Raw genomic sequence first — 13,223 nt, 5'->3', positions numbered from 1 at the left:
TAATCTTCCAAACCACTAATTCATTCTTTAGCCATATTCCTCCTACTTTGTATCCATTATCTTGTTTTAATTTTATCTTTTTTTTCCATATCCCATATACTATACTTTCCAAAACTAGTATTTCTACCTGGTTCATTTTTGATGTTTTCATAGTGTTGTTTCATCTTCATAATTTCTAATCTTAACTCCTTACATATATTCATCATATATTAACTTCTTGGTTCATCTCTTTCAACAATTCTGCTTCAGAAGGCATATGTTGTCCTGTGTGATTGCCTTTTTATGAGGTGGCTGTTTCTTCAGCTGTCTAGTTATTTGGGGGTTGGTGTCAAAGAAGGCCAAGTGGGAATCAAGACTCATTCCAATCAATGCCATGAGGCCTCCAACCTCCATCCCTGCTGTGTTATGGGGGATCATATGGTTAGCCTGGTCAACAACCTCACCTCGAGGTAACAAGGCGCTCCCCTTCCCAACTGAAGCAGTGTCAGCAAGGGCCTACTGGAGAGTCAGAATATTCACCACTGCCAAGGAGTAATATGGACAGACAACTCCTGCAGTATAAACTGGCTACATGAGAAAGAGTAGTGGGGCACCGCTTCCCAGCTGGGCTGGCACCAGCAGAGGCTTAGTGGGGAGCTGAAACTCCCACCTCCACCCAGCAGTAAGGAGGAGTCCCCCTTCCTCCCCAGCTCCAGCGTCAATAAGGCTGAGTGGGAATCCCAGACTTCCATCTCACCTAGCAGTAACAAAGCAGCTCCTTCTTCCTCCTGCCAGAGCAGTCTCAAACAAGGCCTGCTAAAACAGATGATTTAATTAAGACTTAAGAGTTTCAGAGATAATATCCAAGATGTCTAGATTTCAATAAAAATCACTCAGTAAACATACCAAGAACCAGCAAAAGCTCAGCTTGAATGAGAAAAGGTAACAAACAGATGGTAGACATTGCGATGTCACAGATATTAGAATTGTCTTAACAAGAATTTTAAAGCAGTGATCGTAAAAATGCTTCAGTGAGCAATTATAAACACACTTAATAAATGAAAAAAATTCTAAGCAAGGAAACAGAAGATATAAAGAACAAAACAAATTTTAGAACTAAAAAATATAATCACCTAAGTGAAAAACTCAGTGGATGGGCTCAATAGCAGAAGAGAGGGGACAGAGGAAAAACTCAGTGAACTTAAAGACAGAACAATATAACTTAAACAAGTAAGTCACTTGAAGGCAGGAAGAACAAATACAGAAACAAAAACCAGAGAATAGAAAACAAAAACTTACATGGCCGACTTAAGCCCTAATGTATCTATAATTACATTAAATAGAAAATGTCCTGAAAACACCAATTAAAAACCAGAGACTGACATCAGATGTGACACCTGAATGTCAGATAAAATAAACTTCAGGGCAAAGAAAATTACCAGGTACAGAGAGACATTCCATAATCATAAAAGAGTCAATCCACCAAAAAGACACAGAAAGCCTAAATGGTGTGCACCAGATAACAGAACTACAAAATATGTGAAGCAAAAACTGACAGAACTGAAAGGAGACAAAGACAATTCCACAATTACAGTTGGAAATTTCAACATCATTCTTTCAAAAGCCGGTAAGACAATTTCACAGAAAATCAGCAAGGATATAAGAACTCAATAATAACATTAACCAACTGAATTTTATCAACGTTTACGAAACACTCCACCCAATAGCAAAATACCCATTCTTTTCAAGTGCCTACAGAAAATATACCAAGATAGACCACCAGATCCTGGACCATATACAAACCTCAACAAATTTTAAAGATTATAATGCAGTGTCACTACACACTTAGAATGGCTAAACAAAAACAGAGACAGTATCCAATGCTGGTAAGGATGCAGAGAAACTGGATCTCTCCTACATTACTGGTGGGAATGTAAAATGGTACAGCTCCTCAGGAAAACAGTTTGACAGTTTCTTTAAAAAAGGTATAAAAACTTACTCTACGACCCAATAACCACACTCCTGGGCATTTATTCCAGAGAAATGAAAACTGATATACACACAAAAACCTGCTTACAAATGCTCACAGAAGCTTTATTTACAATAGTGCCAAACTGGAAACAATGAAGATGTCCCTCAATAGGTGAATGGTTACAAAAACTGGTACATCCATTCCATGGAACATTAATATTCAGCAGTAAAAAGAAAATAGACTACTGAAACACAGCAACTTGGATGGACACCGAGGGGATTGTGCTGAGTGGAAAAAAGCCAGGAAAAAAGCAAATCTCAAAAAGTCAGTGCTGTAGGATTCTATTTATACATAATCCTACACACAGAGATGTAGAAAAGATTAGTGGTTGTTACAGGTTGGAAATGGTGAGGAGCAGGGGATGGATGTGACTATAACGGAGTAACTTAAGGGAGATATTCATGGTGATGGAATAGTCTGTATCTTGATTATGGTTACTGGACTAAAATGACATAGAGCTATGCACACACATTGTACCAGTGTAATTTTTGGTTCTGATATTGTACTATAGTTATGTGAGTTTTAAGTACTGGAGGAAACTGGAAGGGAACACGCAAGTTAAAAAACTAAACCATCACTGCAAGTTAAAAAAACAAACACACACATACACATATCTAAATAGCCCAACAGCTTTGTTTTGTTTTTTAAATCCCTTCTCTCTCAGAAAGGTAATAATATGAATCCTATGACTTCATCCTTGGGACATTATTATTAGATTGGGGTGAGAGAGGCTAAGAACCAACTCATAAGTGGTAACCAACCCACTGTGTTCAGAATTTGAACTGAAAGACAGAAATCGACCATTCACAAATAGTTGGGAAAAAACCCTGTGACAACAGGATCAAAACCGGTTCCTGGCAATTCCAAGTCAGTTGATGTCATGAGGCAAGTAGCAGAAACTGTCAGGCTCCCTGTCACTGAAAATACCTATTGAGAGAATACTGCCTTTTAGAGCTAATTTGGATGATGAATAGTTTCTGCTCCCTGACTAAAACTTGTTTTAGAAAGGGAGATAAGAAGGTAAAGTTTTTTTTGCATCATACTTTGCTATGGCCTTGCCCCTGTTCTGCAATCTAATCCTGATCTCTCACTTCACCTGTCTCAACCAAGTCAGTGAGGCCAGAGCTGAAAGTGAGGGAATGGACACATCAGGTCTCTATCAAGGATGGTAACAGGATGAGGTCCTGCGTACCAGACCCTCCAAGCAGTCTACCAGAACTATAGCTTCCACCCATGGGGGTTCCAATGCTACATGTACGGACCTGGAATTTAAGGATAGGAAGGAAGGTTCCCTTGGATACAAGTCCACAAAAAATGTGGAGGTTGGAATTTCATCCATCTCTAAGTCTTTATTTTTTGGAGGGTGGTAGAGGTATAGGATATGCAAAAGGATTTCAATCTCTCAGGACCAAGGGCAGGGTACCCCCACCTACTGACTCAGGCCCATCCAAGAGCCCAGCAGGACAGCAGCAATCACTCTAGGTCTGGTGGGAAGTAAACTGAAAGGGGTCACATGAAGGCCAAGTCACCATCTCCTCACCTCCTGTGCTAATCTCCACTTCCGGTCTCCCATCTCAGAACCCCAGCACAGCACAGAGTAGAAGAGAGACACTGGCATCAGATTGCCTGGGTTCAGTCCTGCTTCTGCCACTTCCTGCTGTGGGACTTCTCTGTGTCTCAGTTTCCTCACCTGTAAAAAGGGAATTACAGTACCCACCTCATGGCACCAGGCATCAGTAAGATGATCATTGGCAGTACAACAATATTTTAGCTTTTATTTTCTGGGCCACTTCAATGTGTGGCTACCACAATAAACATAAGAAGTCAACTGAAAACAAGCTGAAGAATTGTTTTTATTTTTATTTTTAATTGTTTTGGCTAATGTAAGAACAGAATCATCACAGCAGCTCAGCTCTATAACCCACCTAGCCCAAGACAGTTCTGGTGGTGGGGCCCAAGAACAAACAGAAGGTCTTCCTCTATCAGTGACCTCTTCTCAAAGCACAAGGACATCTTCCATAGGGCATCAACACACATCTGTCACCCAAGAACTTAACTAAAGCCCTCTTGATCCTTCTACATTTTCAGTCAGTAGCATCACATTCTGAAGCTACGGACCCTGGGTCTGCTATGTGATAGAGGAAAGCTTCCTTTTCACACTTCAAGAAGTGTGGCTGGAGAAGCATAGAACTGGGGAACATGATTCTATAGACTTTAATAAACACTTCCCCGTTTAGCCTGTCCCTCCACGGTACAGAAGAATCAGTGTTCTCTCAACTCCTTTCCTCCAGTTTTGGCATTCTTCAAGGTGTACAACCCAAGCCTCAGAAAACCACCCACGGGAAGCACACTAGGATTTACACAAATGCAAGACAACGCATTAGTTTTTCCTCTGGCCCCAGCACATGCTGGGCCAACATCTTTCAAAAGCAGCCCATCCAGCACTAACTCAGCTGCACTCCTAAATCATAAGTCGGTTGTTCAGGAACTTGTCTTAAAGAATTCCTAAAAGCTTTATATAGTCTCACAGTCTTACTGTCCTTAGTTCCTACTGGTGTGTTATTATCCTACCTGTGAAGTTATCAAACCCCTGGCCCATGGATGTCTTTCAGATTTCATATCTTCCTCAAACTACTAAATGCCTCCTGAATTTCAGAAAGCAGTCACTTACCAGCTAATGCAAGAATGTGGCCTAATTTTGTGTGAATCACTGTTGAGACCAGCTCTGCAGGAGGTCAGGGAGGTAGGGTATGGTGTATAAGATGCCCTCTCCACTCCTACCGTATACATCCCCCGGCCCTGCCTGTACCACCCTAATCTGCCTTGTCTGATACTGCTGCACACTGTGTGCTCCCTCCTGGCTGCCACTCATACTGGAGGTGAGGCTCCTGGACTGAAAGCAGGTGGCCTGGATTGGATACACGCTGCACCATGGGTCAGGACCCTGGATCACAAGTCCAGCCACGGCATGCTGTGGGCCCTGCCTGCCTACAGATACTGAAGAGTCACATTTGAGTTGCCTTATTTATCACCTTGGCTGGAAATATTCTAAAGTATGGAAGGGAAGGGAGCCTGCTCTGGAGGATAGGTTCTAAGCCAAATCTAAAAATACCTTTGCACACAAGTATTGTGAAGCCATAAGGAAGGGCTCACAGCTCCATCTTCAGTGATCACTTTTCCAGGGACCTCTACCTCCAGGGCTCAGACTGGTACCAAGAGCCTTGCACAGCAGAGTCAATGTCAATAATCCTTCCGCTTCTAAGCAGGAAGACACAAAAGTCACATGGAACAGAAATACTGAAGCACGGCTTTCATTGTCCTGATGCCTCCGCTTCCTGGGATGGCCGTGGTGTTAACCTAGCGGTTATCCCTGTTTCACTTCCAAGCACTGGAGACAGAAATGTCAGGGGCTGAGGTTTCTTCCCCCTGGTTGGGCAAATCCTTCTCATCTCCAGTTGAATCAACAGCTCCTCAGGTACCAGAAGTGAAGCCTCAAGCTCAAACTGTTTTCACCACAGGAGTTACTGGCAAGCCCTTCAAGCCACGTCACTTGCTGTTCCTTTCCTCTTCTTCAGCTTTTCTGGACCTGCAGGGTTTCTGGATGCAGGAACTACGCAAAGCATGAAGGAAAAAGGAAAGAAGCCAGCTTTCACCTCCTGGAGACTGCTGCTCCCCACACCTCCAAGTGGCCAGAAAGGGACTGAAAGATAACGGCCCAGTTCTCTCTGCCCTGTCGTGGGACTGAAACGAGGAGTTCCCAGGTCGCAGCAGGCTACCCAGTATCCAGCGTGGTTCCTAAGAGGGAGCTGCCTGGGGAGCACTCTCCCACGGCTGCTTGGTGAAGGCAACAGCAATGCACAAAACAAGCCCTCCTGGCGCTGAACCACCGACCAGCGGGCCAGGATGGTCCCGCTCCTCAGCAAAGGGCTCTCAGTCCCAACGCCTGCAGCCCCAGACCACACGGACATCTCTTCCCAACTTGGCATGGGCAGCACAGACTATGAAAAGGAACTCCTTTATGAAATGCAGAGAGCAGTCCCGCATCGCTACTTGGGTCAAGTCACAGCTAATGCTGGGGAAGAGGTGCCTCCGATCCACACACGGCCAGATCTGCTGAGGAGCCTGGGGATTCTGGGAACCAGACTCACAGATGCTAGAGGACAAAGCCCCCTTTGCTGGCACTATATCATCTTGCCCAGTGGTTTCACAAGACGCAGAGGCCCAACCCTGAAGACAGCTGGCAGAGAGGCAAAAATGACTGTCTTAAAGAGGTCCTCAGACAAGTGGCCAGCTCAGCAGGACAGCACATGTGCCCTAGCCTCACCGTGCAGCAGCCATCACCAACCTGGTAAAGGAGGACATATCACTTGGCATCTTCAGGGTGCTGGAGGCAGGCGCTGTGGCAGGAGAGGTAGTGAACAAGAGTCAAAACTTAGCCAGGTTAACACATCCAGACCCTCTGACCCAACTATCCCACTCCTGAGAATTTATTCCAAAGAAGTAATTCTCAATAGGGAAAAAGCTGGATGCACAAGGACATGTGTCCCAGCAGCCAAATGATTAACAAAACGTGGACTCTGGCCTCAGAGACCCACCTCTACCACTTTTTAATGCAAGTGACTTACACTCTCTGAGCCTCCTTTCCCTCCTCTGTAAGACAGAGGTGACAGCACCTACTTCCCAGAGTTGTTGGGAGATTAAATGGGACAATCTGCATAAAGCATTTACAGTTTGTGTTTGACCACAAATATTAGCTCTTATTATTATGCATAAAAACAAGAAGAGACTGCAGGGAAAAGGAAACAAGTGAATTGTTAAGGGTGATAGAGTCGAAGGGAAGTTTTCCATGACTGTACTGACAATATCATTGTTTTAGGTCTCATCCATTTTTTAAGTGCTGTGGAAGATGCCATGAATTGTTGAGCCCAGCAGCTCAGGAAGAAGGAAACAAGGTAGAGAGAGTTTGCCTTTTTTCAGAAAGGTATTCCCCACTTTTCTAGATTTACCCTTTAGAAAACTCTGAAGCGGTCTCTGAGAATGCAGCAAAGAGGGGCAGATGGAGGACACCAGAGAGGAGGAAGGAAGAAGGGTTTGGCAATCAAAACTTAAAAGGACCCATCTTGCATCTGCTCACCTTGCCCAAAGGCAGGGCGGTGCACAGATGAGAACCCGGTCCTGACTAGGAGCACACTGCAGCGAGAGAGTCCTCCCACGGCTGCTTCAGGGACTACAGCAAGGGCTACCCCCTGGCTGGCTGGACTGACAAGGTCACTATATGGCCAGAGAGGAGACAGACCTTGTGGCCACAGGCAAGCAGTCTATTCTCAGGACCCTGATTGAGGGCACAACAATCTCTGTCTCTCCCCTTCCTCTTGCAGCTTCTCAGCTGGAGGGCATACATAATGGTCCAGTTCCATAAAGGAAACACACAGTGAACATTCATCACTGCCAAAAACAGAGCAGATAACTAAGAGCTTGCACAGCCCTTAGAGAAGTCTAGAACCAGTGCTGACAACCTTTTTTCTTTCTAAATTCATTCTATCCATACAGATTGCAGTATGCAATCCAGAAATTAAGAAGGATTCTTTTTCAAACTTAAAACCATCATCACACATTAAAAAGGTTAACAATGTCTTAACATCAATAATTATCCAGTCAGTGTTCAAATTTCCAATTGTCTTATAAACATCATAAATGGATGCTTTGTTTCTCAACCTTTAAAAATGCATCTTTCCAGAGCCTACGGAGATTTTGAGACAGCCCCTACTCGTCCCACCACTACAACAGTCACTGACTTAGGCCAACCTCCTCACTAGACTAGATGAGAAAACCAATGCCCAGAGAGGTCAGGTGATTTTCCCAGGATCACACAGCTAGCTGAAGGCAGAGGGCCTGACCCGAAGCCCAGTGCTTTCCCTGATATCATATTATCTGGCAGTCTGAACACAGAGGTAACTGTTAGATGCTTTTGAGTCATCAAGTCTTAACCTAATAACACCTCCTTTGTCTGAAAGAAAACAATCAACACTAGAACCCTCACAGTAATTACACACCCATTTTACTGAGTTAATACCATCAGGTAGAAATCAGATTTTGCTGTTTACTCTGTACTTCAATTCAGCCATGGAAAGGGATCCTCAGTCACCTCTATCCTCTCTCAACTCTAGCTCCCACACCCCTCCCCCGGCCAGAGCAAGCTGAAGAGGCCCACCCAAGAGAGGAAGACATCTCATGGTGGGGGTCTGTGCTCTCGTTGTGCACCAGTGTGACATCTGCAACGGTTACGTCTGCCTAAAAATAGGCCCAAGTGGCTTTATAGGTCATTTCCATCAAATCATCAAGAAACTGACCATTTCTCTGCTATACAAATGTTTTACAGTATGAGAAAAAAAAAACATTTTCCACTTCATTCTATAAGAATAGAATTATCCCAGGGGAAAAAAAAAAAGAATAGAATTATCCCTTTTACACAACTGGACAAGGAAAGGACACACACAAAAAAGCAGGGGCAGATGGGAGGAAAACCATAAGCCCACCTTCCTAGTAAACATAGAGGTCAAAACCCTAAGTAAAATAAACGCAAATCAAGAGTAGACATGCAGTTCCTCTGAAGCACCTGGCTTCTTTCTTCCTTTTTTTGTTTTGTTCTCCTTTGATAGGGTCTTGTTTCCTAAGTGTAGGCAATAAAATTCAGGCATGTGCAAAAAAGAGAATAGGACATACTGAACAATCTACTGAATCTGAAATTCAGACAGTTCAATATCAGGAAAGCTTTTAAGGTAATCCATCATTTTAATTGACTAAAAGGAAATGTTTATGCTCATTCAGCTCATTTGATTTCAAAAGGACAATGAACAAAATTTAAAACCCATTATTTATCAAGAGAAAGGAAAACAATAAAGATGATCTTAGCAAACTAGAAACATAATTGATACTTCCTTGAGAACCTGCATTATCAAATAATAGTAGTAAGCTAGTGTAGAAACAGACAGGTCAAGGGAACCGTAATCCAAAATGTGAGAGCACCTGATTTCAAATGAATGGAGGAAGGATGGACTCTTGAATTAAGTTAGATCCTAACCTCACTTAGCATTAAAAATACATTCCAAGTGGACTGAACTACTAAAGGTAAGCAAACAAACAAAATCAATATAAGAAGACAAAACAAAACAGAGTTTCAGTACGGATGATGGGAAATTCCAGAGGTGGATGGTGGTGATGGTTGCACAACAGTGTGAATGTACTTAATGCCTCTGAACTATAAGCCTAAAAAAAGATAAGATGGTAAACTATATATATCTTTTACCACAGTTGGAAGAAAAACAACAAAAAGATTATATTCTTGCAATAAGAAGAGGTTTCTTAAGACACAAAACTTTGGAGCCATAAAGGGAAGAATGTGAAGATTTTACCACATAAAAATGTTTTAATGTCTGTTTGACAAAAGATCCAGAAACAAAAATTAAAGACAAGCACTTAATACTTCAACAGAAAGAAAAAGAAATATAAGCAATTGACTGCAATAAAGCATATACGATTTGTATAACAGATAAAGGATTAACACCTGCATATATAAAGCTCTCATGAATTAAATAGATACAGAACATGACAAGCAATTCACAAAAGAAGACAATCTCGTAAGTAATGAGGAAAATGCATATTAAAACAGCTTCATTTTTCACCTAACAAATTAATAAAATTAAAAATGCTGTTTTGATAAACAGTAAGTTTATACTGTATAGCACAAGAAACTATACTCAATATCTTGGTGAAAAAGAGTATGAAAACGAATATATGTACGTTCCTATATGACTGAAGCATTGTGCTGTATGCCAGAAATTGACACAACATTGTAAACTAACTATATTTCAATAAAAACATTAAAAAATAAAAGTAAAATTTAAAAAAATACTGAGTTCCACAATTGACAAAGGTATAGGAAAGCAAGTATTCTCATCACTGTGGCTTAACTGTACGTGAGCAAACTTTCTGAAGGGCCATTAGTCAGCGGCTGGCGAGATGTTAGATGCACAGACCCTCCGCTTACTGGTCTCTAGCCTGAGGAAATCTCCCAGGAGCACACAAAAATCATGAACAGGGGTGTTCACTGTACCATTATTTACGGTATGAAAAACACAAAACATAACCCAACTCTCTAATGGGAGAGAGAGTACACCCACCCAGTGAAATACTAGTAGGCACTGGCAAAAACCAGACAGGTCTCTATGAAATGAACAGGGAAACATGTCACAACACGTTTTGTAAACAAAGGCTAGTTAAGAAATAGTCCATATTCTGTGATCCAATTTTTGTCAGAAAAATAAAATAATGTGCTTTGAATGGAAAGGAAAATCTAGGAGACTGCACATCAAGTCACCAACAGTGGGTACCACCTTAGAGTGCCACCACGGGAAACTTTCACTTTCTAAATTGTATTATTTCTGTAATGTTTGTACTACTTAAAACAAATATAATGATTACATTTTTAATTTAAAAAATAGGGAATAAAATAAAGAAAGAAAAACACCTCAACCTCTCTGCAGAAAGGCAGGTAGGGGTAGCTATGATCCCGATGAATGCTGGGGAATAATCTCTGTGCAGTACTTTCCCCTACAGAGGAAGAGGCAGAAGAGCTTCTGAAACAGCTGCGAACAGACAGGTGCCCAGACCCCGGGCAGGGCTGGTGTGGTGGGAATGAGGGCTCAGGGCCAGGTCCTCGGTCATAGCAGCCTGCTTAGCACCCTGTTCCCGCAGAAGGCAGGCCTCGGCTGAAAAGTGGACACTGAAGGAAAGCACATTCATTACTGGACTCATACTATTTTTCTCTTTAACCTCTGATCTTTGGGTGACTCTCAGATTACCATTTAAGGTTAGAAACATTTTACTTGAAATGATCATAATGTAAATCAAATCAGCTAAGGGAAATTGATGGTGACTGCCTGGGTAAGAGCTATAGAAAGCTAACTGTGCCCTGAAAAGACAGCAATGAACGCCAAGCTCTGGAATGGTACTACACTGGAAAGGTGGTCATAAAAAGACTATTCACCAGTTGGCTTCTACCCAACCTCTGGATGATAGAACTGAGAATGGGAGGAGAAAAGGACAGAGTAGGGAAGAAAACAGAAACATTAAATAGGCACTGCTACAACTTGGAAATATCGACACAGTTAGTCCTCACAACCATCCAGGGAGCGTAACAGAGAAGGAGACTCAGAGAGGCCCATGACTTGCTCAGTCACGAAGCTACAGACCCCGAGTGTGATTCACACCAGGTCTGCCTACGGGTCCAGCTCCTCCAATCAGCCAGTCAGCCGGCCCCAAGCTTCCCAACACTGGAGCCTGTGTCCTCGGTCTTCCCCGGCAGACTCACCTGTGAGCTGGAGGGAAGCGCCTGGGAGGTGGGCTCCTCTGGCGCTGCTCCTGAACCCATGGGGCTCAGCGTGGTGATTCGGCTGGGCTGGCCACGCAGTGTCAGAGTAATGGTGGTGGGGACCTTCAAGCCTGAGAGAGAGGGAGCAGGCTTTTTTGTCACAGCCTCCACTTTCCTGGAGCATTTCTTTCCCATATAACACACCCCTCTCAGCCTCCCGCCTCGGCCTCCTCCCCAGCTGGGTCATCTGTGCCCTGTCTGTCTGTCTGAAAGGCAACGGGAACAGCCTGTGTTCTCTCAGCCTCTCTGAGGGATGGACCCATATAGCTGAATCCTTGAGGGGCAAGGCCAGGACCCTGTGGGGGTTGGGCTCAACATCATACCTTGCCCATGTGAGATGGGAAGGTCTTGGGGGAAGATCCCATATCTGGGAGTCCCCACAGTACTCATGAGACTCACCTGATGCTTGGTTAGAGATCTGAGCCAGGCCAGGGAGGCTGCTTGCCAACTTAGCGAGGCCCCCATTGGTCAGCAGCTGGTGGATGGCTGTGGGCTTCCCACCAGGAGTGGCACCCAAGGAGGAGAGAGTGGTGGCCACAGGAATGGTACGGACAATGGTGCTGGTGCCCGTGGTGATGGCACCCAGGCTCTGCATGGGGGTGGGCAACTTCACACTGGTGGCCTGTGGGACACACAAGCCCAGGTGATCAGAAGCTGTTGCCCAACAGCAACGGTCGAGTGCGGAGGGCCCATACTGTGAAAGGCTACCAGGTACTGAGTGCCTACCACATGCAAGGTTCTCCACCAGGCACTTTCCATATATGATCTTACTTGACTCTCAAAACAACTCTGCAATGGAGATACTACCACTATTCTCATTTTATAAACAAGAAAACAAGGGTACAGAGAGATCAAGAAACTGGCCCAAGATCACTTAGTAAGTGGTGGAGCCTTAACCTATGATCGTTCTAATAGTGAAGTCAGAAGGCTATTTGTCCAGACTCCAGACCCAGCGTCCCTGCCAGAACCAGTTAAGCTGAGGAGGCCTCCTCCCACACCTGTCCAGCCCAGTGGAAGGCAGATGTGCACCTGTGGGGGTGGCCCCGGGGAGGGGCTTGCTGGGAGGCCAGAGGTCTTGCTGCTGATATCCTGCAAGCTGAAGCTGAGGCCTTGGAGGAGGCTGCTGGCTGATGTGGCCCCTAGGAGAGGATACAGCAACATCAGCACAGGCTCAGTCCCTTAGCCCAGAGGAGCCGTGCCCGTCCACCCTCAGCAGCTGACTAGAACACCAACGCTCTCTCCCTCAGACACTCCTAGCACTCTCACAGAGATGCCAAAGGGGCTCCCCAAGCATGCATGCCAGATGCTCACATGAGGAAAGGTACTACGCCTGACACACTGCCTCAGATTCACTCTGCACATCCCAACTTGCTCCAGATCACCTGTCTACATTTTGGACAGTTTTAGGAAAACCAAGGAGAGCATGAATCCCACTTTTCAGAAATCTAAATTCTTGCCTTTCTTTCAGAAGAGGAAGGACTTTTTAAGCCAAAGAATCCCAAATATCTGGCTTACACTTCACTTTACACACAGTCCAGTCACCTCAAAGCAAAGAGGAAGGTCCTCTCAAAGGAGCAGGGCATCTACAGTGCCCTGGCCCTGCTGGGCTCAGGCAACCAGCGTTTCGTGCAGTGCCGGGGAGGCGGGGAGAAAGTGAGGAGACAAGCACAGGCGGAAAAACGTGTCACTGTGCTAACGCCCAGCACAGCACCATTTCCAGTTTCATTCAACCAGATGTGTTTAAAAACACCAAAATGAAACCAGGACATACCTTTCCCACCA

General features: G+C 44.3%; 1 protein-coding gene across 9 annotated transcripts in view; it reads right to left on the bottom strand.

Annotated features, from left to right (window-relative positions):
• Positions 1–3,851: 3,851 nt before the first annotated feature.
• The window catches only part of KANSL3 (KAT8 regulatory NSL complex subunit 3), a 39,031-nt gene continuing 29,659 nt past the window's right edge, over positions 3,852–13,223 (bottom strand). For 5 of the 9 annotated variants that reach the window (XM_072951416.1, XM_072951420.1, XM_072951418.1 and 2 more), the window contains 4 exons: positions 12,471–12,580; positions 11,841–12,063; positions 11,382–11,512; positions 8,932–10,793 (listed from right to left, as the gene is read on the bottom strand). In XM_072951416.1, coding sequence (XP_072807517.1) covers positions 10,746–10,793; positions 11,382–11,512; positions 11,841–12,063; positions 12,471–12,580 — 512 coding nt within the window. In that variant the 3' untranslated portion in view covers positions 8,932–10,745. Of the gene's footprint in view, positions 6,409–8,931; positions 10,794–11,381; positions 11,513–11,840; positions 12,064–12,470; positions 12,581–13,223 lie in introns of those variants that run through there. The other 4 variants (XM_072951423.1, XM_072951419.1, XM_031692032.2 and 1 more) reach the window with 3 other exon arrangements.

This window comes from Vicugna pacos, chromosome 28 (assembly GCF_048564905.1).
Source record: "Vicugna pacos chromosome 28, VicPac4, whole genome shotgun sequence".
NCBI classification, from domain to species: domain Eukaryota; kingdom Metazoa; phylum Chordata; class Mammalia; order Artiodactyla; family Camelidae; genus Vicugna; species Vicugna pacos.
The sequence above is the reverse complement of the archived record's forward strand: the minus strand, read 5'-3'. Positions and strand labels throughout refer to the sequence as shown.